This window comes from Salvelinus fontinalis, chromosome 2 (genome assembly GCF_029448725.1).
Source record: "Salvelinus fontinalis isolate EN_2023a chromosome 2, ASM2944872v1, whole genome shotgun sequence".
NCBI classification, from domain to species: Eukaryota; Metazoa; Chordata; class Actinopteri; order Salmoniformes; family Salmonidae; genus Salvelinus; species Salvelinus fontinalis.
In genome coordinates, this window is record NC_074666.1 from 21,926,472 (window position 1) to 21,953,347 (window position 26,876).

At 47.6% G+C, this 26,876-nt stretch overlaps 1 protein-coding gene across 1 annotated transcript in view; it reads left to right on the forward strand.

The window, feature by feature from the left end:
- Positions 1 to 26,876, forward strand: part of LOC129814221 (netrin receptor UNC5C-like) — a gene marked incomplete in the record, with an annotated part of 175,978 nt that overhangs the window by 123,144 nt on the left and 25,958 nt on the right. The window contains 3 exon segments of the mRNA XM_055867196.1: positions 3,343 to 3,402; positions 15,084 to 15,275; positions 16,219 to 16,578. Coding sequence (XP_055723171.1) covers positions 3,343 to 3,402; positions 15,084 to 15,275; positions 16,219 to 16,578 — 612 coding nt within the window.

Here is a 26,876-nt window from a genome sequence, read left to right on the forward strand (position 1 = left end):
TGCTCTCTTGCTCTCTCTCTCTCTCTTGCTCTCTCTCTCTCTCTCTCTCTCTCTCTCCTGTCTTAGTTGGTTCAGATGTTGTTAACTCCGTTCTCTGACAGATGACATTTTGTTGACATATCGATCTGCCGAAAGGGCTGACTGCAGCACAAGGGCAAAATCACTACATATTTACCTCAGGGCTTATAAGAAATGAAGTTGTTTATTTTGTGTGATATGTGATCTGAGTGAGATAATTATATGTAGTTAGTAAAGATGATATACCGGTAGTCAACATTTACCACTAAAATAGATAGGCCTAGACCCCAATATTACCATATTTCTAATTATAGTAGTTTTGGGAATAGACGATTCTTATGCAGTAAATATGAAGATACCAATGGAAAAAGAATCTATTGCCTGTTATTGGTGATACAGCTGTAGAACACAGCCATATTACTATTCAGGAAGCCTCTCTGAATAAATGGCTGAAAAATAGACAATGATTTCCAGTAGGAGCACCACCCTCTCAGGTCTACAGCTCGGTGATGTCATGTTTAAAGACTAGCCTCAATAGACAGTGGGTCTAAATCCTTGGTTTCCTTTAGGAAGCTAAAGTATGGTTTTACAGTGGCAACCGACTTGCTCAGCATGAATATAACTACTGTAACCAGGATGGGCCCAGAGGTCCCATCATTTAGGCCTGTACTGACGACAACCTCCCCCTGCTCTCTGTCTCCTCTGTCTGATTACATGTACACACTCGCCCCATCTATCACACCATTGATTTTACTGTCCCTCTCCATCACAAGTTCATTGTGTCTGTTTATGTATGTCGTAACCAGGTGATGGAGTGCTGCGTGTGACTGTGTGTGTTCCTGGAAACGTATGTGTCTGTCTGTGTTTAGTGTGTTTAGAGTGTTTAGTGTGTTTAGAGTGTTTAGTGTGTTTCGTGTGTTTCGTGTTTTTAGTGTGTTTCGTGTGTTTCGTGTTTTTAGTGTGTTTAGTGTGTTTCGTGTGTTTCGTGTGTTTCGTGTGTTTAGTGTGTTTCGTGTGTTTCGTGTTTTTAGTGTGTTTAGTGTGTTTCGTGTGTTTCGTGTGTTTCGTGTGTTTCCTGTGTTTAGTGTGTTTCGTGTGTTTCGTGTGTTTAGTGTGTTTCGTGTGTTTAGTGTGTTTCGTGTGTTTAGTGTGTTTCGTGTGTTTCGTGTGTTTCGTGTGTTTCCTGTGTTTAGTGTGTTTAGTGTGTTTCGTGTGTTTAGTGTGTTTCGTGTGTTTCGTGTTTTTAGTGTGTTTAGTGTGTTTCGTGTGTTTCGTGTGTTTCGTGTGTTTAGTGCGTTTAGTGTGTTTCGTGTGTTTCCTGTGTTTAGTGTGTTTAGTGTGTTTCGTGTGTTTAGTGTGTTTCGTGTGTTTCGTGTTTTTAGTGTGTTTAGTGTGTTTAGTGTGTTTCGTGCGTTTCGTGTGTTTCGTGTGTTTCGTGTGTTTAGTGCGTTTAGTGTGTTTCGTGTGTTTCGTGCGTTTCGTGTTTTTAGTGCGTTTCCTGTGTTTAGTGTGTTTCGTGCGTTTCGTGCATTTAGTGTGTTTCGTGTGTTTCGTGCGTTTAGTGTGTTTCGTGTGTTTAGTGTGTTTCGTGCGTTTAGTGTGTTTCCTGTGTTTAGTGTGTTTCGTGCGTTTCGTGCATTTAGTGCGTTTCCTGTGTTTCGTGCGTTTAGTGCGTTTCCTGTGTTTCGTTTGTTTCGTGTGTTTTGTGCGTTTAGTGCGTTTAGTGCTTTTCGTGTGTTTCGTGTGTTTAGTGTGTTTCCTGTGTTTAGTGTGTTTCGTGTGTTTCGTGCGTTTATTGCGTTTCGTGCGTTTAGTGCGTTTCGTTTGTTTCGTGCGTTTCGTGTGTTTTGTGCGTTTAGTGCATTTCGTTTGTTTCGTGTGTTTAGTGTGTTTCCTGTGTTTAGTGTGTTTCGTGTGTTTCGTGCGTTTATTGCGTTTCGTGCGTTTAGTGCGTTTCGTTTGTTTCGTGCGTTTCGTGTGTTTTGTGCGTTTAGTGCATTTCGTTTGTTTCGTGTGTTTAGTGTGTTTCGTGCGTTTAGTGCGTTTCGTGCGTTTAGTGCGTTTCGTTTGTTTCGTGCGTTTCGTGTGTTTTGTGCGTTTAGTGCATTTCGTTTGTTTCGTGTGTTTTGTGCGTTTAGTGCGTTTCGTTTGTTTCGTGTGTTTTGTGCGTTTAGTGCATTTCGTTTGTTTCGTGTGTTTTGTGCGTTTAGTGCATTTCGTTTGTTTCGTGTGTTTAGTGTGTTTAGTGCGTTTCGTTTGTTTCGTTTGTTTCGTGTGTTTTGTGCGTTTAGTGCATTTCGTTTGTTTCGTGTGTTTTGTGCGTTTAGTGCATTTCGTTTGTTTCGTGTGTTTTGTGCGTTTAGTGCATTTCGTTTGTTTCGTGTGTTTAGTGTGTTTCGTGTGTTTCGTGCGTTTATTGCGTTTCGTGCGTTTAGTGCGTTTCGTTTGTTTCGTGCGTTTCGTGTGTTTTGTGCGTTTAGTGCATTTCGTTTGTTTCGCGTGTTTCGTTTGTTTCGTGCGTTTAGTGCGTTTCGTGTGTTTAGTGTGTTTAGTGCGTTTCGTTTGTTTCGTGCGTTTAGTGCGTTTCGTGTGTTTAGTGTGTTTAGTGCGTTTCGTTTGTTTCGTGCGTTTAGTGCGTTTCGTGTGTTTAGTGTGTTTAGTGCGTTTCGTTTGTTTCGTGCGTTTAGTGCGTTTCGTGTGTTTAGTGTGTTTAGTGCGTTTCGTTTGTTTCGTGCGTTTAGTGCGTTTCGTGTGTTTCGTGTGTTTCATATGTTTAGTGTGTTTGCGATGTATGTTAAGGCCTTTAAAGCACAGTAAGTGTTCATTTTTACCATGCCACCCGTCCTCTTGTACGTCCCTCTACCCCTCCACCTCCATCCCTTCATCCCTCTCTTCCGCTCTCTCCTCCACCTCTAATGTGGGAGGATGTGATTCCCCAGCCCAGCTGAGACAGATGCAGTACGGTTAGTTCTATTGACCCTACCATTCCCCCACTGTTTATCAGCTTCTGCCTCATCTACCTCCTCCAACCATCCACCCCTCCATTACTCTTCTCCTCCTCTCCTCCTCTCCTCCTCTCCTCCTCTCCTCTCCTCTCCTCCCCACATCCATTCACTAGTGCTGCTGAAGCACTAAACCAATGCAGCTGATGGATAACAGCTCTCCCCCATAGGCCCTCCTCCTCTCCTCCAACTCCTCTGCTCCAGATCAAGAGATATTGTTTCCCTGTGCCATCATACCTCATGCCTTCTCTGTTGCCTTGTTTGAGTTTTCCTGTTGCCTTTCAATTTGATTTTCATCCCCCACCCCCCCACCCTCCCAAAGGTTCCTTATATCAGAAGTCCTCTGAATTCAACAAAGACAAGATTGATTTGGGATATCCATGTGAGTTATTGTTTTTATTTATTTATTAATTCATTTGTTGTTATTTTTTCCAAGACAGACATTATTGGCGGGATATATGCATGAGGTCTTTACAGCATCTGCATAACAATCATCTGACGACCAAACATTGCTCCACTTGTCATATTCACAATGATGTTTTCACAATTTCTCCACAAAAGGGATGTCATGATGAATTTGCATAAAGACCTTATATATACTCCTGTCAAATAAAGTGTTAACCTTATTTCCCATCACTGCCCTGTGATCTGCCATGCCTCACCCTCCCTCTTTCACTCCTCCTAGCCTCCTGTGATCTGCCATGCCTCACCCTCCCTCTTTCACTCCTCCTAGCCTCCTGTGATCTGCCATGCCTCACCCTCCCTCTTTCACTCCTCCTAGCCTCCTGTGATCTGCCATGCCTCACCCTCCCTCTTTCACTCCTCCTAGCCTCCTGTGATCTGCCATGCCTCACCCTCCCTCTTTCACTCCTACTAGCCTCCTGTGATCGCTGCCTCACTTTACCTCTCTGTCTCTCTGCTCTCTCTCATATAATGTGCCTTGGCTGCCTGACTATCTGTTTTCACCCTGTCTGGCCCTCTTACCCTATAGGCTGGTCGTGCTATTTTACCCTGTTGGTGCTCATTGTCTCTAGGCTGCCAGCCTGCCACTGTCTTACGGCAGTCACCAGAGATCACATCTCAGACTGAGACACAGAGTACTGCAGAAATATTACACCTCTATGTCTCTCTCTCTCTCTCTGTCTCTTTATCTCTCTTTCTCTTTCTCTCTCTCGCTTGTTTTCTCTCTCTCTCGCTCACTCTCTCTCTCTCCTGGCACTCTCTCACCTGTCTCGCTCTTATATCTCTCTCTACCTTTCTCTTTCTCATTCTTTATAACTCTCCAGTCTTCACCTCTACGCAGAAAAATAAGTGTTCAATAATCCCTTTCATTTCCATTTCTTGTATTTTTCTCCCTTTCCGACAATTGCTCTTGTTCAAAGGGATGTATTAATCTAAGTGATACATTTAAATACGCACACTTAGTAGGTTGCTGCCTTTATCATCAAAGCGTGGATAGGAGATTGTTCGACGAAGGGGATGTATGTTAAATAACTGCAGGGGAGCTTGGCAGAGGGAGCGCAGTGAAATGCCATTTTCTGACTTTCATAATATGGCTCTGGCTGCTTTGAGTAGAGATTAGTGGCCTAACGTATGGATCTAAGGAGAATCTGCTGTTTTTAACTTGACGTCTATGTTAAGGCCTGCTAGACTTGGGGTGTACTGAGGGCCTCGTAGGGTGAGCTGATTGGGGTTGAAAATGCCTTCGTACTGCAATTATCACACAACATCTGGCAGTGGTCTGCAGTGCTATGCATACATTCATAAATCTTCAAGCAAAGTAACGTTATCTGTTATTGTAGTGTGGTGTGAATTAATCCTAGTGTTCTCATGGCTCAGTGCAGTTATGTCAAATACATAACCTTCCTAACTATTGATTTCTTAGTATTTTTTTTGTACTTTTTACCCCCTTTACTCCCTAATTTAGTGATATCCAATTGGTAGTTACAGTCTTGTTTCATCACTGCAACTCACGTACGGACTCGGGAAAGGCGACGGTCGAGAGCCATGCGTCCTACGAAACATGACCTTACCAACCCGCACTGCTTCTTGAAACACTGCTCGCTTAACCCGGAAGCCAGCCGCACCAATGTGTCGGAGGAAGCCAGCCGCACCAATGTGTCGGAGGAAGCCAGCCGCACCAATGTGTCGGAGGAAGCCAGCCGCACCAATATGTCGGAGGAAGCCAGCCGCACCAATGTGTCGGAGGAAGCCAGCCGCACCAATGTGTCGGAGGAAGCCAGCCGCACCAATGTGTCGGAGGAAGCCAGCCGCACCAATATGTCGGAGGAAGCCAGCCGCACCAATATGTCGGAGGAAGCCAGCCGCACCAATGTGTCGGAGGAAGCCAGCCGCACCAATATGTCGGAGGAAGCCAGCCGCACCAATATGTCGGAGGAAGCCAGCCGCACCAATGTGTCGGAGGAAGCCAGCCGCACCAATGTGTCGGAGGAAGCCAGCCGCACCAATATGTCGGAGGAAGCCAGCCGCACCAATGTGTCGGAGGAAGCCAGCCGCACCAATGTGTCGGAGGAAGCCAGCCGCACCAATATGTCGGAGGAAGCCAGCCGCACCAATGTGTCGGAGGAAGCCAGCCGCACCAATGTGTCGGAGGAAGCCAGCCGCACCAATGTGTCGGAGGAAGCCAGCCGCACCAATGTGTCGGAGGAAACCAGCCGCACCAATGTGTCGGAGGAAGCCAGCCGCACCAATGTGTCGGAGGAAGCCAGCCGCACCAATGTGTCGGAGGAAGCCAGCCGCACCAATGTGTCGGAGGAAGCCAGCCGCACCAATGTGTCGGAGGAAGCCAGCCACACCAATGTGTCGGAGGAAGCCAGCCGCACCAATGTGTCGGAGGAAGCCAGCCGCACCAATGTGTCGGAGGAAGCCAGCCGCACCAATGTGTCGGAGGAAGCCAGCCGCACCAATGTGTCGGAGGAAACACCGTACAACTGGCAACCGAAGTCAGCCTGCATGTGCCCGGCCTGCCACAAGGAGTCACTAGAGCCCGATGGGACAAGGACATCCCAGCCCGCCAAACCCTCCCCTAACCCGGACGACGCTGGGCCAATTGTGCACCGCCTCCCGGTTGCGGCCGGCTGTGACACAGCCTGGGATCGAACCCGCGTCTGTAATGTCGCCTCTAGCACTGCGATGCAGTGCCTTAAACCGCTGCTCTACTCGGGAGGCACCTAACCCTTGATTTCAATTGTGAATTGCCACATGAAGCTTAAGTGTTCCCCTTGAAATAGCGTAAGAGCAATTGTTCATTTCTCGTCCTGTAGAGAATGGCTCTGTGAGTTTTCTGTCTGATGTGAGGTCAGAGTGGGGGTCAGGACTACTCTTCTCCGGGGCAGGGCTGCGTTCAGCAGATTAAGGTGTTGGCTCACCATCAGTACACTGTGTGTGTGTGAGGGTCAGTGGGCAGCACTGCTTGATCCTGACGCTGATTAGTGCCTTTTAACACAGAGCTTGTCTGAACAAACGGCCAACTGGCTGAGGATGATACTAAAACAGAGACAATACTCAACAGTAGACTGCATGATACAATGATACTGTAGATAACAGTGAAATCCTATATGCTATGACAGAAATGCATAGTGCACATAAATATCATGGCAAGAAAAAAACCCTACAGCACATTATTTCCATTTGCTGTACTTTTCCGTTCTCCCACACATCTCCTATAGTCTAAGTACTCCCTCTTGCCCCCTCATCCTTCCTCCCCCATGTGAAATTAGAAGACACAGATTGAGTACCATCTGCATCACTTAAAGACAACAGGACGCAAATGGTCCAACGTTCACACCAGTTAGTAATTTATGGCTGTGGGGCTGGATCTGTGGTTAATACTGCCATCTACTGGTACACCATTAATCAACACCATTTGGAATAACTTGTTCAATCATATGAAACCATCAATGGCCCTTTTCTCTGAGCCATTGTACAATGATGTTCTCTTTAGACTATAGATAATGTATCAACTCCCATCTAATAGTGTTGATTTCTCCCTGATGACACATGGCTTGAAATCCTTTGTTCTTGTTACGTTTTTACTCAACCTGTCTTTACTCTCTCTTTCACTGTCTTTACTCTCTCTCTCTCCCCCTCTCTCTCTCACTCACTCTCTCTCTCCCCCCTCCCTCTCTCTCTCTCTCTCTCTCTCTCTCTCTCTCCCCCTCTCGCTTTCTCTCGCTTTCTCTCTCTCTCTCTCTCTCTCTCTCTCTCTCTCTCTCTCTCTCTCTCTCTCTCTCTCTCTCTCTCTCCCCTCTCCCTCTCTCTCCCCCCTCCCCTCTCTCTCTCTCTCTCTCTCTCTCTCTCCTCTCTCCTCCACTGTCTTTACTCTCTCTTTCACTGCTCTGTCTGTCTGTATTTCTGTCTCTCTCCTCTCTCCTCCACTGTCTTTCTCCCTCTCTGTCTCTCTCTCACACTCCCCCTCCCACACACACTTTGCCAGTTGCGTTTAGACATCTGTAAAGAAGGCTCTATATTTCACTTGTTAGTTTTTTGACAGTGAAAGCCATTCTTCACAATTATCAACATAAGGCTTTGACACTGGTTCACTGTTTTCATCCATCTATAACTGTCCCACTTTAATTATGGTCATTACAGCCTGGGTTCTACATGCAGCCACTAGAATGAACAGAACCAAACTAGGCCTTAAAATCACTCATTCTCCAGCTGGAAAATGGACAGAAGAAGAAACGATCTGGGAGGGAAAGATGAAAGGAGACATGTGAAACGGGGGTTGTTTCTAGATCTTATCAGAAAAATGAAAGAACAAAGCCAGGGGCCGGGGGATGGGGAGAGACAGAGATAAAGGAATGTTAGTATATGTGGTCCATCAGGGACCTCTGTAATTTACAGCAGACTAATATACGTATATCTTTACGAAGTGGACATTTGATGCAGGCTAGTTCCAGGCTAATTCCAGGCAAGATCCAGGCTAGATCCAGGCTAGTTCCAGGCTAGATCCAGGCTAGTTCCAGGCTAGATCCAAGCTAGTTCCAGGCTAGATCCAAGCTAGTTCCAGGCTAGATCCAGGCTAGATCCAGGCAAGTTTCATGCTAGATCCAGGCAAGTTCCAGGCTAGATACAGGCAAGTTCTAGGCTTGTTCCAGGCAAGTTCTAGGCTTGTTCTAGGCTTGTTCCAGGCTAGCCAAGGTAGCTTAGCAGTTCAGACGTATTTTTCCGTGTTGTCGTGTCGTGTCCTGTATATATATATATTTACACCTTTTCTTCACATATCTTTTATTTATTTTATTATCCAAGAACTCAACTACAAAAGCTTTCCTGCAAAAGCTTTCCTGCAACCCGCTTCACCAATTACAATAAGTACTATTCACCTCAATCTGAAAATCCATCGTGGAAGATAGCCAGGGGCTAATTCAGAAGCTAGCCTGAAAGCTAATCCAGAAGCTACTCCGATAGCTAGCCAGAAGCTAATCTGTAGCTGCCCCGAAATTAGCCGGTTTGCTGGCTAGCGTTGGTGTTTCAGCTGCCCACGTTTTTGCGGTCATCAGCTATTCCTCTAGCTCGATAATCTACCGGCACTTTAGTGCAACGCGACTCGGACCGGAGCATTCCGGGACTTTTTTTCTCTCAGTTTCCCCGGATTCCAACCGCAGCCTCAGCCTCTATTTTGCACCTTGATTTCGCAGCTAGCTAGCTGCATACCGTGTGACTATTGGCTTACGTCGACCCCGGAGCTAACTCAAATCATGCTGGAGCTAGCCAGCTGAGGAGTTCCATCACCATCCGGACCCGCTTCTTTGTTGCTGCTGCAGATACGGAACCCCACCGGGCCTTCACGACTGACTGCCGACGTTATCTGCCCGAGGGATTTATCCAACCGGCACCTCCGTCCCGGCGTTACCTGAACGCTCATCTGAGGCCCGCTAATCGTTAGCTGTCTTATCGGCTGCTATCTGAACAAAACCCCACTACACGGAACCTACCGACGGAAACGCACGAGGTATCTACAAACAGACCTCCATCCTATGCTGCTACCGATAGCCATATACCCGGCCAGCTGTCTGGATCGCCACGACCCCAACCAACCTCTACTCACTGGACCCTTATTTATCACTCGATTAAGCTTGCCTCTCCTTAATGTAAATATGCCTTGTCCATTGCTGTTCTGGTTAGTGTTTATTGGCTTATTTCACTGTAGAGATTCTAGCCCTGCTCTCTATACCATATCCAACCCTGCAGTTCCACCACCCACATATGCGATGACATCACCTGGTTTCAATGATGTTTCTAGAGACAAGATCTCTCTCATCATCACTCAATACCTAGGTTTACCTCCACTGTATTCACATCCTACCATACCTTTGTCTGTACATTATTCCTTTAAACTATTTTATCGCCCCCAGAAACTTCCTTTTACTCTCTGCTCTGGTAGCTCTAGGCGACCAATTCTCATAGCTTTTAGCCGTACTATTATCCTACTTCTCCTCTGTTCCTCTGGTGATGTAGAGGTGAATCCAGGCCCTGCAGTACCTGGCTCCACTCCTATTCCCCAGGCGCTCTCTTTTGATGACTTCTGTAACCGTAATAGCCTTGGCTTCATGCATGTTAACATTAGGAGCCTCCTCCCTAAGTTTGTTTTGTTCACTGCTTTAGCACACTCTACCAACCCGGATGTATTAGCCGTGTCTGAATCCTGGCTTAGAAAGACCACCAAAAATTCAGACATTTTTATCCCCAATTACAATATTTTCAGACAAGATAGAACGGCCAAAGGGGGCGGTGTTGCAATCTACTGCAAAGACTGCCTGCAGAGTTCTGTTATACTATCCAGGTCTGTTCCCAAACAATTTGAACTTCTACTTTTAAAAATCCACCTCTCTAAAAACAAGTCTCTCACCGTTGCCGCCTGCTATAGACCACCCTCTGCCCCCAGCTGTGCTCTGGACACTATATGTGAACTGATTGCCCCCCATCTATCTTCAGAGCTCGTGCTGCTAGGCGACCTAAATTTGAACATGCTCAACACCCCAGCCACCCTACAATCTAAGCTTGATGCCCTCAATCTCACACAAATTATTAATGAACCTACCAGGTACCACCCCAATTCCGTAAACACGGGTACCCTCATAGATATCATCCTAACAAACTTGCCCTCCAAATACACCTCTGCTGTTTTTAACCAAGATCTCAGCGATCACTGCCTCATTGCCTGCATCCGTAATGGGTCAGCGGTCAAACGACCTCCACTCATCACTGTCAAACGCTCCCTGAAACACTTCAGCGAGCAGGCCTTCCTAATTGACCTGGCCGGGGTATCCTGGAAGGATATTGATCTCATCCCGTCAGTAGAGGATGCCTGGTCATTTTTTAAAAATGCCTTCCTCACCATCTTGAATAAGCATGCCCCATTCAAGAAATTTAGAACCAGGAACAGATATAGCCCTTGGTTCTCTCCTGACCTGACTGCCCTTAACCAACAGAAAAACATCCTATGGCGTTCTGCATTAGCATCGAACAGCCCCCGTGATATGCAACTTTTCAGGGAAGCCAGAAACCAATATACACAGGCAGTTAGAACAGCCAAGGCTAGCTTTTTCAAGCAGAAATTTGCTTCCTGCAACACAAATTCAAAAAAGTTCTGGGACACCGTAAAGTCCATGGAGAATAAGAACACCTCCTCCCAGCTTCCAACCGCCCTGAAGATAGGAAACACTGTCACCACCGACAAATCCACTATAATTGAGAATTTCAATAAGCATTTTTCTACGGCTGGCCATGCTTTCCACCTGGCTACCCCTACCCGGGATAACAGCACTGCCCTCCCCTCTGCTACTCGCCCAAGCCTTCCCCATTTCTCTTTCTCCCAAATACAGTCAGCTGATGTTCTTAATGAGCTGCAAAATCTGGACCCTTACAAATCAGCCGGGCTAGATAATCTGGACCCTTTCTTTCTAAAACTATCTGCTGAAATTGTTGCCACCCCTATTACTAGCCTCTTCAACCTCTCTTTCGTGTCGTCTGAGATCCCCAAAGATTGGAAAGCAGCTGCGGTTATCCCCCTCTTCAAAGGGGGGGACACCCTTGACCCTAACTGCTACAGACCTATATCTATCCTACCCTGCCTTTCTAAGGTCTTCGAAAGCCAAGTCAACAAACAGATTACCGACCATTTCGAATCACACCACACCTTCTCCGCTATGCAATCTGGTTTCAGAGCTGGTCATGGGTGCACCTCAGCCACGCTCAAGGTCATAAACGATATCGTAACCGCCATCGATAGGAAACAATACTGTGCAGCCGTATTCATTGACCTGGCCAAGGCTTTTGACTCTGTCAATCACCACATCCTCATTGGCAGACTCGACAGCCTTGGTTTCTCTAATGATTGCCTCGCCTGGTTCACCAACTACTTCTCTGATAGAGTTCAGTGTGTCAAATCGGAGGGTCTGTTGTCCGGGCCTCTGGCAGTCTCTATGGGGGTGCCACAGGGTTCAATTCTTGGACCGACTCTCTTCTCTGTTTACATCAATGATGTCGCTCTTGCTGCTGGTGATTCTCTGATCCACCTCTACGCAGACGACACTATTCTGTATACTTCTGGCCCTTCTTTTGACACTGTGTTAACAACTCTCCAGGCGAGCTTCAATGCCATACAACTCTCCTTCCGTGGCCTCCAACTGCTCTTAAATACAAGTAAAACCAAATGCATGCTCTTCAACCGATCGCTGCCTGCTCCGGCCCGCCTGTCCAACATCACTACTTTGGACGGCTCTGACTTAGAATATGTGGACAACTACAAATACCTAGGTGTCTGGTTAGACTGTAAACTCTCCTTCCAGACCCACATCAAACATCTCCAATCCAAAGTCAAATCTAGAATTGGCTTCCTATTCCGCAACAAAGCATCCTTTACTCATGCTGCCAAACATACCCTTGTAAAACTGACCATCCTACCAATCCTCGACTTCGGTGATGTCATTTACAAAATAGCCTCCAAAACCCTACTCAATAAATTGGATGCAGTCTATCACAGTGCCATCCGTTTTGTCACCAAAGCCCCATATACTACCCACCACTGCGACCTGTACACTCTCGTTGGCTGGCCCTCGCTTCATACTCGTCGCCAAACCCATTGGTTCCAGGTCATCTACAAGACCCTGCTAGGTAAAGTCCCCCCTTATCTCAGCTCGCTGGTCACCATAGCAGCACCTACCCGTAGCACGCGCTCCAGCAGGTATATCTCTCTAGTCACCCCCAAAACCAATTCTTCCTTTGGACGCCTCTCCTTCCAGTTCTCTGCTGCCAATGACTGGAACGAACTACAAAAATCTCTGAAACTGGAAACACCTATCTCCCTCACTAGCTTTAAGCACCAGCTGTCAGAGCAGCTCATAGATTACTGCACCTGTACATAACCCATCTACAATTTAGCCCAAACAACTACCTCTTTACCTACTGTATTTATTTATTAATTTATTTTGCTCCTTTGCACCCCATTATTTCTGTCTCTACTTTGCACTTTCTTCCAATGCAAACCAACCATTCCAGTGTTTTTTTTTAGTTTTTATTTTACTTGCTGTGTTGTACTCACTTCGCCTCCATGACCTTTTTATATTTTTATTTATTTATACATATATCTGTTTGCCTTCACCTCCCTTATCTCACCTCACTTGCTCACATTGTATATAGACTTATTTTTTTTATCTTTTTCACTGTATTATTGACTATATGTTTGTTTTTACTCCATGTGTAACTATGTGTTGTTGTATGTGTCGAACTGCTTTGCTTTATCTTGGCCAGGTCGCAATTGTAAATGAGAACGTGTTCTCAATTTGCCTACCTGGTTAAATAAAGGTTAAATAAATAAATAAATAAATAAATAGATTCAGGCTAATTCCAGGCTAGATACAGGCTTGTTCCAGGCAAGATCCAGGCTAGATCCAGGCTAGTTCCAGGCTAGATCCAGGCTAGATCCAGGCTAGTTCCAGGCTAGATCCAGGCTAGATCCAAGCTAGTTCCAGGCTAGATCCAGGCTAGATCCAGGCAAGTTTCATGCTAGATCCAGGCAAGTTCCAGGCTAGATACAGGCAAGTTCTAGGCTTGTTCCAGGCAAGTTCTAGGCTTGTTCTAGGCTTGTTCCAGGCTAGATTCAGGCTAATTCCAGGCTAGATACAGGCTTGTTCCAGGCAAGATCCAGGCTAGATCCAGGCTAGTTCCAGGCTAGATCCAGGCTAGATCCAGGCTAGTTCCAGGCTAGATCCAGGCTAGATCCAAGCTAGTTCCAGGCTAGATCCAGGCTAGATCCAGGCAAGTTTCATGCTAGATCCAGGCAAGTTCCAGGCTAGATACAGGCAAGTTCTAGGCTTGTTCCAGGCAAGTTCTAGGCTTGTTCTAGGCTTGTTCCAGGCTAGTTTCAGGCTAGATTCAGTCTAATTCCAGGCTAGATACAGGCTAGTTCCAGGATAGTTCCATCCTGGTTATTATCCTTGTTAGAACCTTCAAGCTTCACAGATGTGCCATTGGCCTGTACTGTTCCTGTACTTTAGTAACCTTTGAGCTAATGGTAATGCATACCCAGGTACGGGGAATGCTTTTATGCATGTCATACAATACCCCCTCCTCCCTTTCCTTGCTCTCTCTCTCTCTCTCTTTCTCCCTTTCTCTCACACTACCTTCCCCTTCCTTCCTCCCTATCTCTCTCTTTCCCCCTTTCTCTCACACTACCTTCCCCTTCATTCCTCCCTATCTCTCTCTCTCTCTCTCTCTCTCTCACACTACCTTCCCCTTCCTTCCTTCCTTCCTTCCTTCCTTCCTTCCTTCCTTCCTTCCTTCCTTCCTTCCTTCCTATCTCTCTCTCTCTCTCTCTCTCTCTCTCTCTTCTCTCTCTCTCTTCTCTCTATCTCTCTCTCTCTCTCTCTCTCTCTCTCTCTCTCTGGCTCGCTCTCTCTCTCTGTCTTTCTTTCTCTCTCCCGCTCTCTCTCTCACACACACTATTATCCCCCTCATGCTCTCTGGCTCTCTTTCTGTCTGTCTTTCTCTCTCTCTCCCTCTCTCTCTCTCTCTCTCTCTCTCTCTGGCTCTCTCTCTCTCTTTCTCTCGCTAGCTGTCTCTTTCTCTCTCTCTCTCTCTCTCTCTCTCTCGCTCACTCTCTCTCTCTCTCTCTCTCTCTCTCTCTCTCTATATCTTTCTCTCACTCTTTCTGTCTGTCTTTCCTCCTCTCTCACTCTCTCTATCTCGCTCTCTCTCTGTCTTTCTCTCTCTCCCACACATTATCTTCCCCCTCTCTCTCTCTGGCTCGCTATCTCTCTCTGTCTCTCTCTCTGGCTCTCTCTCTCTGTCTCTCTCTCTCTCTTTCTCTCGCTAGCTGTCTCTTTCTCTCTCTCTCTCTCTCTCTCTCTCTCGCTCTCTCTCTCTCTCTCTCTCTCTCTCTCTCGCTCTCTCTCGCTCGCTCGCTCGCTCTCTCTCTCTCTTTCTCTCTCTTTCTCTCTCTTTCTCTCTCTTTCTCTCTCTTTCTCTCTCTCTCTCTCTCTCTCTCTCTCTCTCTCTCGCTCTGTGTAATGTCATCTGACAGTGCCACTAATCTGCCCTTCTATTCAACTCTAAACTCCTGGCACATTAAACTCTCATTATCGGGACATTGGACCAGCCCAATATTACTGTAGCTTAGTTACAGTACAGGTTTGACATTTCACTATGTCCTTGAACATTCCAATATATCAAATTCAACCTTTGTGTTATGATATACCTTAATATATCAATAATGACATGGTCCTGCACAGTGCATAAACTTCAACAACACCCACACGTCTTTTTATAGAAGTGTGTATGATGCACAGGTGGAATTCTACATAGGAGACCAGAATTAATTCATAATAATGTGGATTAGTGTCTGACGTTATTAAATACTCAATCTATAAGCAGGATATTGTGCTCCTGATACTGTCTTAGTTAGGACTGATAACACCACTGCCTATCACATGTGATTAATGGAGTTAATATGTTTGATTACATATCTAAATCAACTTTCCCGCAGAGAGCTTTGAGCACTCTTTCAAAGTCAAATCTCTCTCTCTCCTTCTCTCCCCCCAGCTGCCCCCAGTACAGATGATGTGGCACTGTACGTAGGTGTCGTCATCGCTGTGATCATGTGTCTGGTCATCTCCGTCATTGTGGCGCTGTTCGTCTACAGGAAGCACCATCGCGACTTTGACTCTGATATCATAGACACCTCGGCCCTCAACGGGGGTTTCCAGCCCGTCAACATCAAGACGGCTCGAACAGGTGGGTCGGAGGTGTGTCTGTGTCTGTGTGTCTGTGAGTGTGTGTGTGTTTATGTGTGTTTATGTGTGTGTGAGGGGTGTCTTTTTGTATCAGAATAACAGGTGATAAATAGCTGTTACACAACCTCCCTATCTATCTGTATTTTCAAGTGTAATTCAATTTGGGCAGGAGAGGATTGGTTTATATAGCAGCCTAAACCTGGCTGATAGAAAGAGAGAGATAAAAATAGAGTCCAAGAAAGACATTAGTCCACACTACAGGTGCTGTGTTTACCCCTCTGTGCCTTGGTGCCATCCCTCATCTACAGAGGCCTAACCCCAGCCAGACAGGTAAAAACACTGCATGTTGACAACGACACGTCGATTAACAATGTTGATATAGAATCTAAATAGGCTCACAATTCAAACGCACCACTAGCTATTTACCATACTGACTGTATATACATGTTTACCATTTCTCTTACACTGTGTATGGTAGAGAAGATGAGGAGGAGGTGTATGAGGACCCAGAGTGTGACTGTTACTGTCCCCACCCCGCCCACTCAGCACAAATCATCACTATTCATGTGTGTACCTGTTAGGTAAACTGCTATATAATGAAGCCATCTGTTCCTTGTGAAACACTGTGCTGCAGAGCGATAGTTAAGGTTGGAGCACTGAGTAACAGGACTCTTCACACTGTTTATGTGTAGAGTTGTAGAGTAAACAAATAACTCAATACAGTTTAGTAGAGTTTAAGCAGGACATAGCTGACACAGCCGTGTCAACCCACAAAAAAAGCTACCTAAAGCAACAAAAAAAAGGATGATCATCTAAAGCCTATTAACAGCTCAATACTGACTGGTCCTGATGGTGTATTGGTCGAGTTTGATTGAACTGCACCTCTACTTAGACGATACAGTAGTCTTACCACTGACATCACCATTGTCCTCTCCTGTCCCCAGCTGACCTTCTGACAACACCCCCTGACCTGACCTCTGCTGCGGCCATGTACCGCGGTCCGGTCTACGCCCCCCATGACGTCGCTGACAAGATTCCCATGACCAACTCCCCCCTCTTGGACCCCCTGCCCAACCTGAAGATCAAGGTGTACAACTCCTCTGGTCTGGTAACCCCTTCAGAGGACCTGTCTGAATTGTCCTCCAAGCTGTCCCCTAAGCTGCCCCACTGCCTGCTGGATGGGGACACCATGCAGAGGAGGACCCAGACCCAGACCCTGCTCCGTACCGGCACCAGGGACCCCTCCTGTACCGCTCTGGGCTCCTTCAACTCCATGGGTGGACACCTCATTGTCCCCAACTCAGGTATGGGTCTTTATGGTACAGTCTCAAAGTAATTGGTCTATAGTATTTTTAAATTTGTTATTTTACCACCTTTTTCTCCCCAATTTTGATCTTGTCTCATCGCTGCAACTTCCCAACGGACTCGGGAGACCAAGGTCGAGTCATGTGTCCTCCGCAAAATGACACGCCAAATCACGCTTCTTAACACTCGCCCTCTTAATCTGGAAACCAGCCTCACCAATCTGTCAGAGGAAACACTGTTCACCTGGCGACAGAGGTCAGCCTGCAGGCGCCCGGCCCGCCACAAGGAGATGCTAGAGCGCGATGAGCCAAGTTAAGCCCCCCCGGCCAAACTCCCGATCACGGCCGGTTGTGATACAGCCCGGGACTGACCATCCATAATATCACAATTGTAGTTTTAAGCATGTTTTGAGGCTATACAGTGTTTGTTTACATTTACATTATTTAGAAACATTGGAGTTAAACAAGCTTATATTTTGGGTTTTGATGAGGTACAACAGTTGAACCAATGTCACGCCCTGACCATAGAGAGCTTTTTATTCTCTATGTTGGTGAGGTCGGGGTGTGACTAGGGTGGGTTATCTAGGTGAATATATATATATATATATGTTGTGGTTCCCAATCAGAGGCAGCTGTTTATCGTTGTCTCTGATTGGGGATCATATTTAGGCAGCCGTTTCCCCATTGTGCTTTGTGGGATCTTGACTATATATAGTTGCCTGCGAGCACTATCGTAGCCTCATGTTTCATTTTGCGATTTATTGTTTTCTCTGAGTTTCACTTTAAAAAAAAGAGGATGAAACCATACCACTCTGCATCTTGGTCCACTCATTATAACGATCGTGAAAGAAGATCACACCAACAACGGACCAAGCAGCGTGCCCAGGAGAAGCAGGGATCCTGGGCCTGGGAGGAAAGCCAGGAGTGGAGAACATCCTGGACGTGGGATGAGATTATGGCAGGAGACAGAAGCCTGCCATAGAAGCAGGCGGAAGCAGCGAGGGAGCAACAACGACGACACCGGGGTTCGTGGCCATGACGGAATCCCGAGATGCAGCCTCAAAACCAATTTTTGGGGGGAACACGGGGTGGTTGGCGGAGCCAGGGTTTGAACCACAGCCAACTCCCCGTACTCACCGTGGGGAGCGTGTAACCGGTCAGGACCATGTTTTGCAGTGATAAGCACTGTGTCTCCAGTGCGCACTCAAGCCCAGTGCGTCCTGTGCCAGCTTCCTGCACTTGCGAAGGTGGGCATTTGTCCAGGACGTGTTGTGCCAGCTCTACACTCCAGACCTCCAGTGCGTCTCCACAGTCCAGTACGTCCTGTGCCTCCTCCCAGCACTCGCCCTGAGGTGTGTGTCACCATCCCGGTGCCACCTGTACCGGTCCCACGCATCAGGCCTCCAGTGCGTCTCCACAGTCCAGTGCGTCCTGTGCCTCCTCCCTGCACTCGCCCTGAGGTGTGTGTCACCATCCCGATGCCACCTGTACCGGTCCCACGCATCAGGCCTCCAGTGCGTCTCCACAGTCCAGTGCGTCCTGTGCCTCCTCCCTGCACTCGCCCTGAGGTGTGTGTCACCATCCCGATGCCACCTGTACCGGTCCCACGCATCAGGCCTCCAGTGCGTCTCCACAGTCCAGTGCGTCCTGTGCCTCCTCCCTGCACTCGCCCGGAGGTGCGTGTCACCAGCCTGGTGCCACCTGTACCGGCCCCATACATCAGGCCTCCAGTGCGCCTCCACAGTCCAGTGCGTCCTGTGCCTCCTCCCTGCACTCGCCCGGAGGTGCGTGTCACCAGCCCGGTGCCACCTGTACCGGCCCCATGCATCAGGCCTCCAGTGCGCCTCCACAGTCCAGTACGTCCTGTGCCTCCTCCCCGCACTTTCGCCCTGAGGTGCGTGTCACCAGCCCGGTACCACCTGTACCGGTCCCACGCATCAGGCCTCCAGTGCGCCTCCACAGTCCAGTACGTCCTGTGCCTCCTCCCCGCACTCACCCTGAGGTGCGTGTCACCAGCCCGGTGCCACCTGTACCGGCCTCACGCATCAGGCCTCCAGTACGCCTCCACAGTCCAGAGCTTCCAGCGACAGCTCCCAGTCCAAAGCTTCCGGCGACAGTTCCCAGTCCAAAGCGTCCGGCGACTGTTCCCAGTCCAGAGCTTCCGGCGACTGTTCCCAGTCCGGAACCTCCGGCGACGGTCCACAGTCCGGAACCTCCAACGACGGTCCACAGTCCAGAACCTCCAACGACGGTCCACAGTCCGGAACCTCCAACGACGGTCCACAGTCCGGAACCTCCTGAGACGGTCCCCAGTCCGGAACCGCCTGAGACGGTCCCCAGTCCGGAACCTCCTGAGACGGTCCGCAGACCGGAACCTCCTGAGACGGTGCGCAGTCCAGAGTCTCCAGCGACGGTCCGCAGTCCACAGTCCCCAGCGACGGTCTGCAGGCCAGAGCCTCCAGCGACGGTCGGCAGTCCAGAGCCTCCAGCGACGGTCGGCAGTTCAGAGCTTCCAGCGACGGTCGGCAGTCCAGAGCCTCCAGCGACGGTCTGCAGTCCAGAGCCTCCTGCGAGGGTTCCTAGTCCGGAGCCTCCGGCGACGATCCACGGTCCGGAGTCCCCGGCGACGATCCACGGTCCGGAGCATCCGGCGACGACCCACGGTCCGGTTCCTCCTGAGACGGTCCCCAGTCCGGAACCGCCTGAGACGGTCCCCAGTCCGGAACCTCCTGAGACGGTCCCCAGTCCGGAACCGCCTGAGACGGTCCCCAATCCGGAACCTCTTGGGACGGTCCGCAGTCCGGAACCTCCTGAGACGGTGCGCAGTCCAGAGTCTCCAGCGACGGTCCGCAGTCCACAGTCTCCAGCGACGGTCTGCAGGCCAGAGCCTCCAGCGACGGTCGGCAGTCCAGAGCCTCCAGCGACGGTCGGCAGTTCAGAGCTTCCAGTGACGGTCGGCAGTCCAGAGCCTCCAGCGACGGTCTGCAGTCCAGAGCCTCCTACGAGGGTTCCTAGTCCGGAGCCTCCGGCGACGATCCACGGTCCGGAGTCCCCGGCGACGATCCACGGTCCGGAGCATCCGGCGACGACCCACGGTCCGGTTCCTCCGGCGATGAGCCATGGTCCGGAACTTCCGGCCACGATCCCCGCACCAAAGCCGCCACTGAAGATGACATATCCACAAGCGGAGTGGGTACTTCGCCCCGCACCGGAGCCGCCCCCGACAGTAGATGCCCACCCGGACCCTCCCCTATTGAGTCAGGTTTTGCAGCCGGAGTCCGCACCTTTGGGGGGGGGGGGAACTGTCACGCCCTGACCATAGAGAGCTTTTTATTCTCTATGTTGGTTAGGTCGGGGTGTGACTAGGGTGGGTTATCTAGGTGAATATATATATATGTTGGCCTGGTATGGTTCCCAATCAGAGTCAGCTGTTTATTGTTGACTCTGATTGGGGATCAGATTTAGGCAGCCATTTCCCCATTGTGCTTTGTGGGATCTTGACTATCTAGTTGCTTGCGAGCTGCCTGCGAGCACTATAGTAGCTTCACGTTTCGTTTTGCGATTTATTGTTTTCTTTGAGTTTCACTTCAAAATAAAGAGAATGGAACCATACCACGCTGCATCTTGGTCCACTCATTATAACGATCGTGACAACCAATCTCTTGGGGCCTTTATAAGTAATGTTCTTCAAGAATCAATGGGTATATACAGTATCATCGATTTATAAGTCCAAAAATATGGTATTTGGTATTTTATTAGGATCCCCATTAGCTGTTCCAAGAGCAGCAGCTACTCTTCTTGGGGTCCACACAAAGCATGAAACATAATACAGAATGACATAATACAGAACATCATTAGACAAGAATCAAATCAAATCAAGTTTATTTTATATAGCCCTTCGTACATCAGCTAATATCTCGAAGTGCTGTACAGAAACCCAGCCTAAAACCCCAAACAGCAAGCAATGCAGGTGTAGAAGCACGGCGGCTAGGAAAAACTCCCTAGAAAGGCCAAAACCTAGGAAGAAACCTAGAGAGGAACCAGGCTATGAGGGGTGGCCAGTCCTCTTCTGGCTGTGCCAGGTGGAGATTATAACAGAACATGGCCAAGATGTTCAAATGTTCATAAATGACCAGCATGGTCAAATAATAGTCAGGAGTAAATGTCAGTTGGCTTTTCATAGCCGATCATTAAGAGTATCTCTACCGCTCCTGCGGTCTCTAGAGAGTTGAAAACAGCAGGTCTATAAATCTTCTTATTATCAATTTCTTTCAACCAATCATCAGTCAGTTGTGTCAGTGCAGTACATGTTGAGTGCCCTTCTCTATAAGCACTCTGAAAGTCTGTTGTTAATTTGTTTAAAGTTGTTTAATTTGTTTAATTTGTTTGGCCAAACACAATTTTTTGCTAAGAGCTGTCAGCAAGCTTATACAGTATGTCTGCTGTTAGAACCAGGAAAGGCCACTACCACTCTTGGGTATTTATTTATTTATTTAAACTTTATTTAACTAGACAAGTCAGTTAAGAACACATTTTTATTTACAATGACGGCCTTCCCCGGCCAAACCCGGACGACGCTGGGACTCTCAATCCTGGCCGGATGTGATACAGCCTGGATTCAAACCATGGACTGTAGTGACACCTCGTGCACTGAGATGCAATGCCTTAGACCGCTGTGCCACTCAGGTAGCGGAATGACTTTGGCTTCCCTCCAGGTCTGAGGAGCAACACTTTCCTTTAGGCTCAGATTAAATATATGACAGATAGGAGTGGCTATAGTCAGCTACCATCCTCAGTAGCTTTCCATCTAAGTTGTCAATGCCAGGAGGGTTGTCATTATTGATCGATAACAACACATTTTCCACCTCTCCCACACTATCTTTACAAAATTCAAATTTGCAATTATTTTCTTTCATAATATTGTTTTTTTTGTATGAAAAACTGTTCGTTGTTGGCATTTCCAGCCTAAGTTTGCCCACTTTGCCAATGAAGTAATCATTAAAATATTTGGCAACATCAAATGGTTTTGTGATGAATAAGCCATCTGATATGGTGAAAGATGGAGTTGAATTTGTCTTTCTGCCCATAATTTCATTTAAAGTACTCCAAAGTTATATCATTGATCGTGGCTTCATAATACAGTTTCTTCTTCTTTTTGTTGAGTTTAGTCACATCATTTCTCAATTTGCAGTAAGTCAGCCAGTCAGATATGCAGCCAGACTTATTAGCCACTCCTTTTGCCCCATCTCTTTCAACCATACAGTTTTAAAATTCCTCATCAATCCACGGAGCCTTAACAGTTCTAACAGTCAGTTTTTTAACAGGTGCATGTTTATCAATAATTGGAAGAAGCAATTTCATAAATTCATCAAGTGCAGCGTCTGGATGCTCCTCGTTAATCACATCAAACAAATATTTTTAACATCACCCATATTAGAGTCACAGCAACATCTTTTGTATGATCTCTTATATACCATTTTAGGCCCAGCTGTTGGAACTTTGGCTTTCCTGGATATAGCCACTATATTGTGATCACTGCATCCAATGGGTACGGATACAGCTTAGAACACTGTTCTACAGTATTAGTAAAAATGTGATTGATACATGTGGATGATGTTGTTCCTGTAGTGTTTGTAAACACCCTGATAGGTTGATTAATAACCTGAGCCAGATTACAGGCACTGGTTACAGTAAGAAACTTCCTCTTGAGCGTACAGCTTGATGAAAACCAGTCAATATTCTGGTCCCCAAGAAAGTAGACCTCTCTGTTTACATCACATACACTATCAAGCACTTCACACACATTATTTAGATATTGACTGTTAGCACTTGGTGGCCTATAGCAACACCCCAAAATAATAGACTTTAGATGTGCCAAGTGAACCTGCAACCACAACACGTCAATAACACTTGACATGAGATCTTCTCTAAGCATTACAGGGATATGGCTCAGCAACACCCTCTCCATAAGCATTTATGTCTCTTCTATAGATGTTATATCCTTGTATTGCTACTGCTGTATCATCAAATGAATTATCTAAGTGAGTCTCAGAAATGGCTAATATATGAATGTTATCTGATGTTAGCAAGTTATTGATTTCATTAACCTTATTTCTAAGGCTGCATATATTAATATGGGCTATTTTTAGCCCTTTCTTGCGTAACTTATCAGAGATAAACATAATACTGACAAGAGCAAACAAAGTAAGAGAGAAAAATATACATTCAGTAGTCCATTAATCAATTGGCAAGTGTGTGTGTGTGCTGCAGGGTTGAAGCTACGAACCCATAGGCTTGGCTCTCTCATCCCTTCCAGGCTTCTGGGAGGGGGGACAATGAGCCTGTCATAGCGGATGTAAGCAATGTCCCCACGCGCTCTGGCAGCTTTCATGGCTGGGATCAGTTCTTTCCTCTTCTGGCACACAGCTTCAGGATAGTACTCATTGAGGAAGATATACGTTCCTCTCAAGTTCTTGGCTCTTTCCAGAACAGCTACCTTTTCCTTGAACCTCAGGAACTTGACCACTATCGGCCTGGGCCTATCAACTGGGCCGGTGGTGGGTTTTCCAGTCCTGTCGGCGCGCTCCACCTCAATCTTCCTGTGGTCTATCTTTAATTTCTCCGAGATCGTTTCCCTCACTTTGTCCTCAGACTCCGTCCAGGTCTCATGTGGAGATTCTGCAATTCCGTCCAAAGCCTTGTTGTTCAGCCTTGATTGGATGTAGCTATTAAGGGTTCTAGCTTTAATACAGCACAGGCCAGGGTCTGTTTAGCCAGAAGGAAACTGTTGAGACAGAATATCCCTAAGCGGTTACTCATTGGAAGTCTAGCAGTGGAATTAATTGAAGTCAAACTAATTAGTCCTATTCAAAATGAACTTTAAACTGAATAAGTATTCCGGTAAGGCTGTAAAGGTAAAGGTTTATAAAAAAACGTCCCTGCAAATCCATCAGGTTCAGGGGCCTTAGCCATAAGCAATTAACAGACCGCTCTAGCCTCTAGATGATGATTGGAGCTTTGGTGCTTTCATACACTGACATTGGTTTTAGGTGCTTTATCAGTTCTCCCTCTTGTATAGTTCTATGGAGCAGCTGACAAGGTCCCCTCGTGGTGAGTGTGTTAGAAGGCTGTTTCCTCAAAGTGACTTAGCACGGTGTGTGTAATAACAGGATTAGGAGCCTATGTGGAGTCAGGACTGACATGGGGATCATTCTCACCCCCCTCCCTTACTTCCATCCCCCTTCCACGCTATGCTCCAACGGGGGGAGCGCTAGTTTTCCATTCATTCATTATGATCAAGAGATGATGCTGTGATCCTGACACGTCTTTCCCTCTAATTCACCAGGGATCACCCTTATCCTCTACAATGGCCTGTAATAGGGGCTAACGCCATACTGAAGCATGACTCCCTGGAGAGAGGGAGGGAGAGAGGGGGTGAGAGAAGGAGAGAGAGAGAGTCAGAGAGGAGAGAGACAGAGAGACAGAAAGAGAGAGAGAGATTTGACTTTGAAAGAGTTCTTAAAGCTCTCCACGGTCAATCAGAGCATGTGTTCCACACTGCGTGACAGGTCTGTAAGAGTTGCTGGGTGCCTGTCTGCTCAGAGCACAGAGCATGTGGTTGGTACACTTCTGTTCTGTTTAAGCTCTAGTACTGCCTACATTATCTGTGCGGTTCTCATTTAGCACATGCGGTCTGTTTGTGATGCAGTACAGATGCATGTTGACAGCTGGGAAAAGCAGGCAGAAACAGGACAACAACTTCTAGGGTTTCTGGAGTTTTTCTCTGGAAAACTTGTTTCTGGCTGATATTAGCTACCTCATCATGTTACACAGAGAGAGCGAGAGAGAGATATTATAAATCTCCAAAGTAAGCTTTGGCAATATGTACATTGTTATGTCATGCCAATAAAGCAAATTTAATTTAATTGAGAGAGAGTGAGAGAGAGAGAGAGAGAGAGATGTTCTAATGTGAACTTTGGACTGGTCTCTTTAGACCAAGAGAAGGCTTTCGATAGAGTGGACCATGAGTATCTGTTTATGTGATGTCTGTATTTGGGTTTGGGAAGAGTTTTGTGACCTGTGTGAAGCTGTTGTTTGCTGAGTTGTATGGTTAAGGTGGGAGGGGGGCTCAGTAGGCCAGTCTGGGTGAGACGGGGCATTAGACAAGGGTGCCCTCTATCTGGGCAGTTATACACACTAGCCATTGAGCCTTTTATAGGACTGCTACGCAGGAGACTGCAGGGGGTGTGCTGGACAGGCATGGATGTGGTGACAGGAATAGCAGTGTCAGCATATGCAGATGATGTTTCTGTGATGGTCAAGATATGCAGGCACTAGAGACCAGTCTGAAGGTGTACGAGGGAGCTTCATCAGCCAAGGTAAACTGGGGCAAGAGCAAAGCTCTGTTATGTGGGGCATGGGGGGATAGGGCTCCTCCTCTGCTTCCAGTGGGTTTGTAGTGGGGTTGTGAAGGGCTTAAAGTTTTGGGGGTATACCTGGGCTCGGAGAGGTGGGTCAGGAAGAACTGGGAGGGGCTGTCACAGGCAGTGGTGTCCAGACAGGCCAGGTGGAGGTGGCTCCTGTCCCAAGTCTCATATAGAGGGAGGGTGCTGATAATGAACAACCTGGTAACATCTTCCCTATGGCATAAACTGGCTGTCCTCAACCCCCCCGCCAGTCTGCTCGCAGACCTGCAACGCAAGCTGGTGGACTTCTTCTGGTCGGGCCATCACTGGCTGAAGGCAGCAGTGTTGTACATGACCGTCCACGAAGGAGGACAGGGCCTGGTGGAACTGGAGAGCAGGATGGCTGCTTTCCGGCTAAAGGCGGTGCAGAGACTGCTGTACCATACTGATGTTGGCTGGATGGAACCAGCATGTGCGCTGCTGAGGAGAGCTGGCCGATTAGGGTTGGACCGGCAGCTGTTCCTCATGAAGCTGGAGAGGCTGAGTACAGCAGGTCTCTCAGATTTTTACTCTGCAATGCTGAGGGCCTGGCAGCTGCTAAGGCCCACACGAGAAGGGGGTGTGGAGCCTGGGCTGTGGGTGTGGGAGGAGCCTATTTTCCACAACCCAGCCATCCCTTTGAGATCGGTTCAGTCTGCCACCCTGCAGAGGCAACTGATGGCAGGGGGTGTACAAAGGCTAGGTGACCTGAGAATGCTGGGAGAGGAGGGGTGGAAAACCCCGGAGGTCTTGGCTCAACAAACAGGAATAACGTCTCTTAGGCTGCTGGAGAGATTCCTGGAGGAGGTCCAGGAGGCACTGTCTGAGCAGGTAAGGGGGGTGTTTGAGAGGCCAAAGGGAGAGGGGCCACCAACGTTTCCGCCACTGCAGGTGACGGCAGAGACTGGAGACTGGCAAGGGGGTCTGGAGGACTTGTTAGATTTTAACACTCCGAGCCTGGGGGAGTTTGAAGGGGTGGGAGGTAAAGCCCTCTGCAACCTCTGCATTAAGGTTAGGAACATTAGAAGCCTAACATGAGTGAAGGGACATCAGTGGCAGGGGGTATGTGGGGAGGAGAGTATGGTGGGTTTTAGATGGAGGGGGCTCTACAAACCCCCAGTACCAAAGAGGTCAGGGGACCTCCAGTGGAGGGTTCTTCATGGAGCCCTGGCCACTAACAGCTGGTTGGCACGGGTTGAAACGGGAATCGGGCAGGGGTGTCCTTTCTGTAAAATGAAAGAAACTGTGATTCATGTGTTTTCTGTGTGCGCCAGGTTAATGCCATTCATGTCTCTGTTGAGATGTCTGTGAGAGGTTGGGGATGGTTTTTACTGTTGGGATGTTTATAATGGTATACAGGTATTCGAGTAAGGAGAAAGCCAAATGTGTTTTGTTGAATTTTCTGTTTGCTCAGGCAAAGTTAGCTATTTGGCTAACAAGGAGGAACAGGGTCAAAGGTGGGGGGATAAGACCCTTTACTATTGTTTAATGGGATGGTCTCTGCGCGCCTTAGGGTTGAGTTTGAGTTCTACAAAATGATAAAACGTGTGGAGATGTTTGCGGAGATATGTTGTGTTGGGTGGGCTGTCTGTATAGCTGGGGAAGATGTTTTGGATATATGGTTGTAGGAGTGGGTATTGTTTTGGGTATTGTGATAGTGGTTTGTATCATGTGGTAGATGGAAAGGTGAGTATGGTACATGTATGCAGTACAGGATATACACTGCTCAAAAAAATAAAGGGAACACTTAAACAACACAATGTAACTCCAAGTCAATCACACGTCTGTGAAATCAAACTGTCCACTTAGGAAGCAACACTGATTGACAATAAATTGCACATGCTGTTGTGCAAA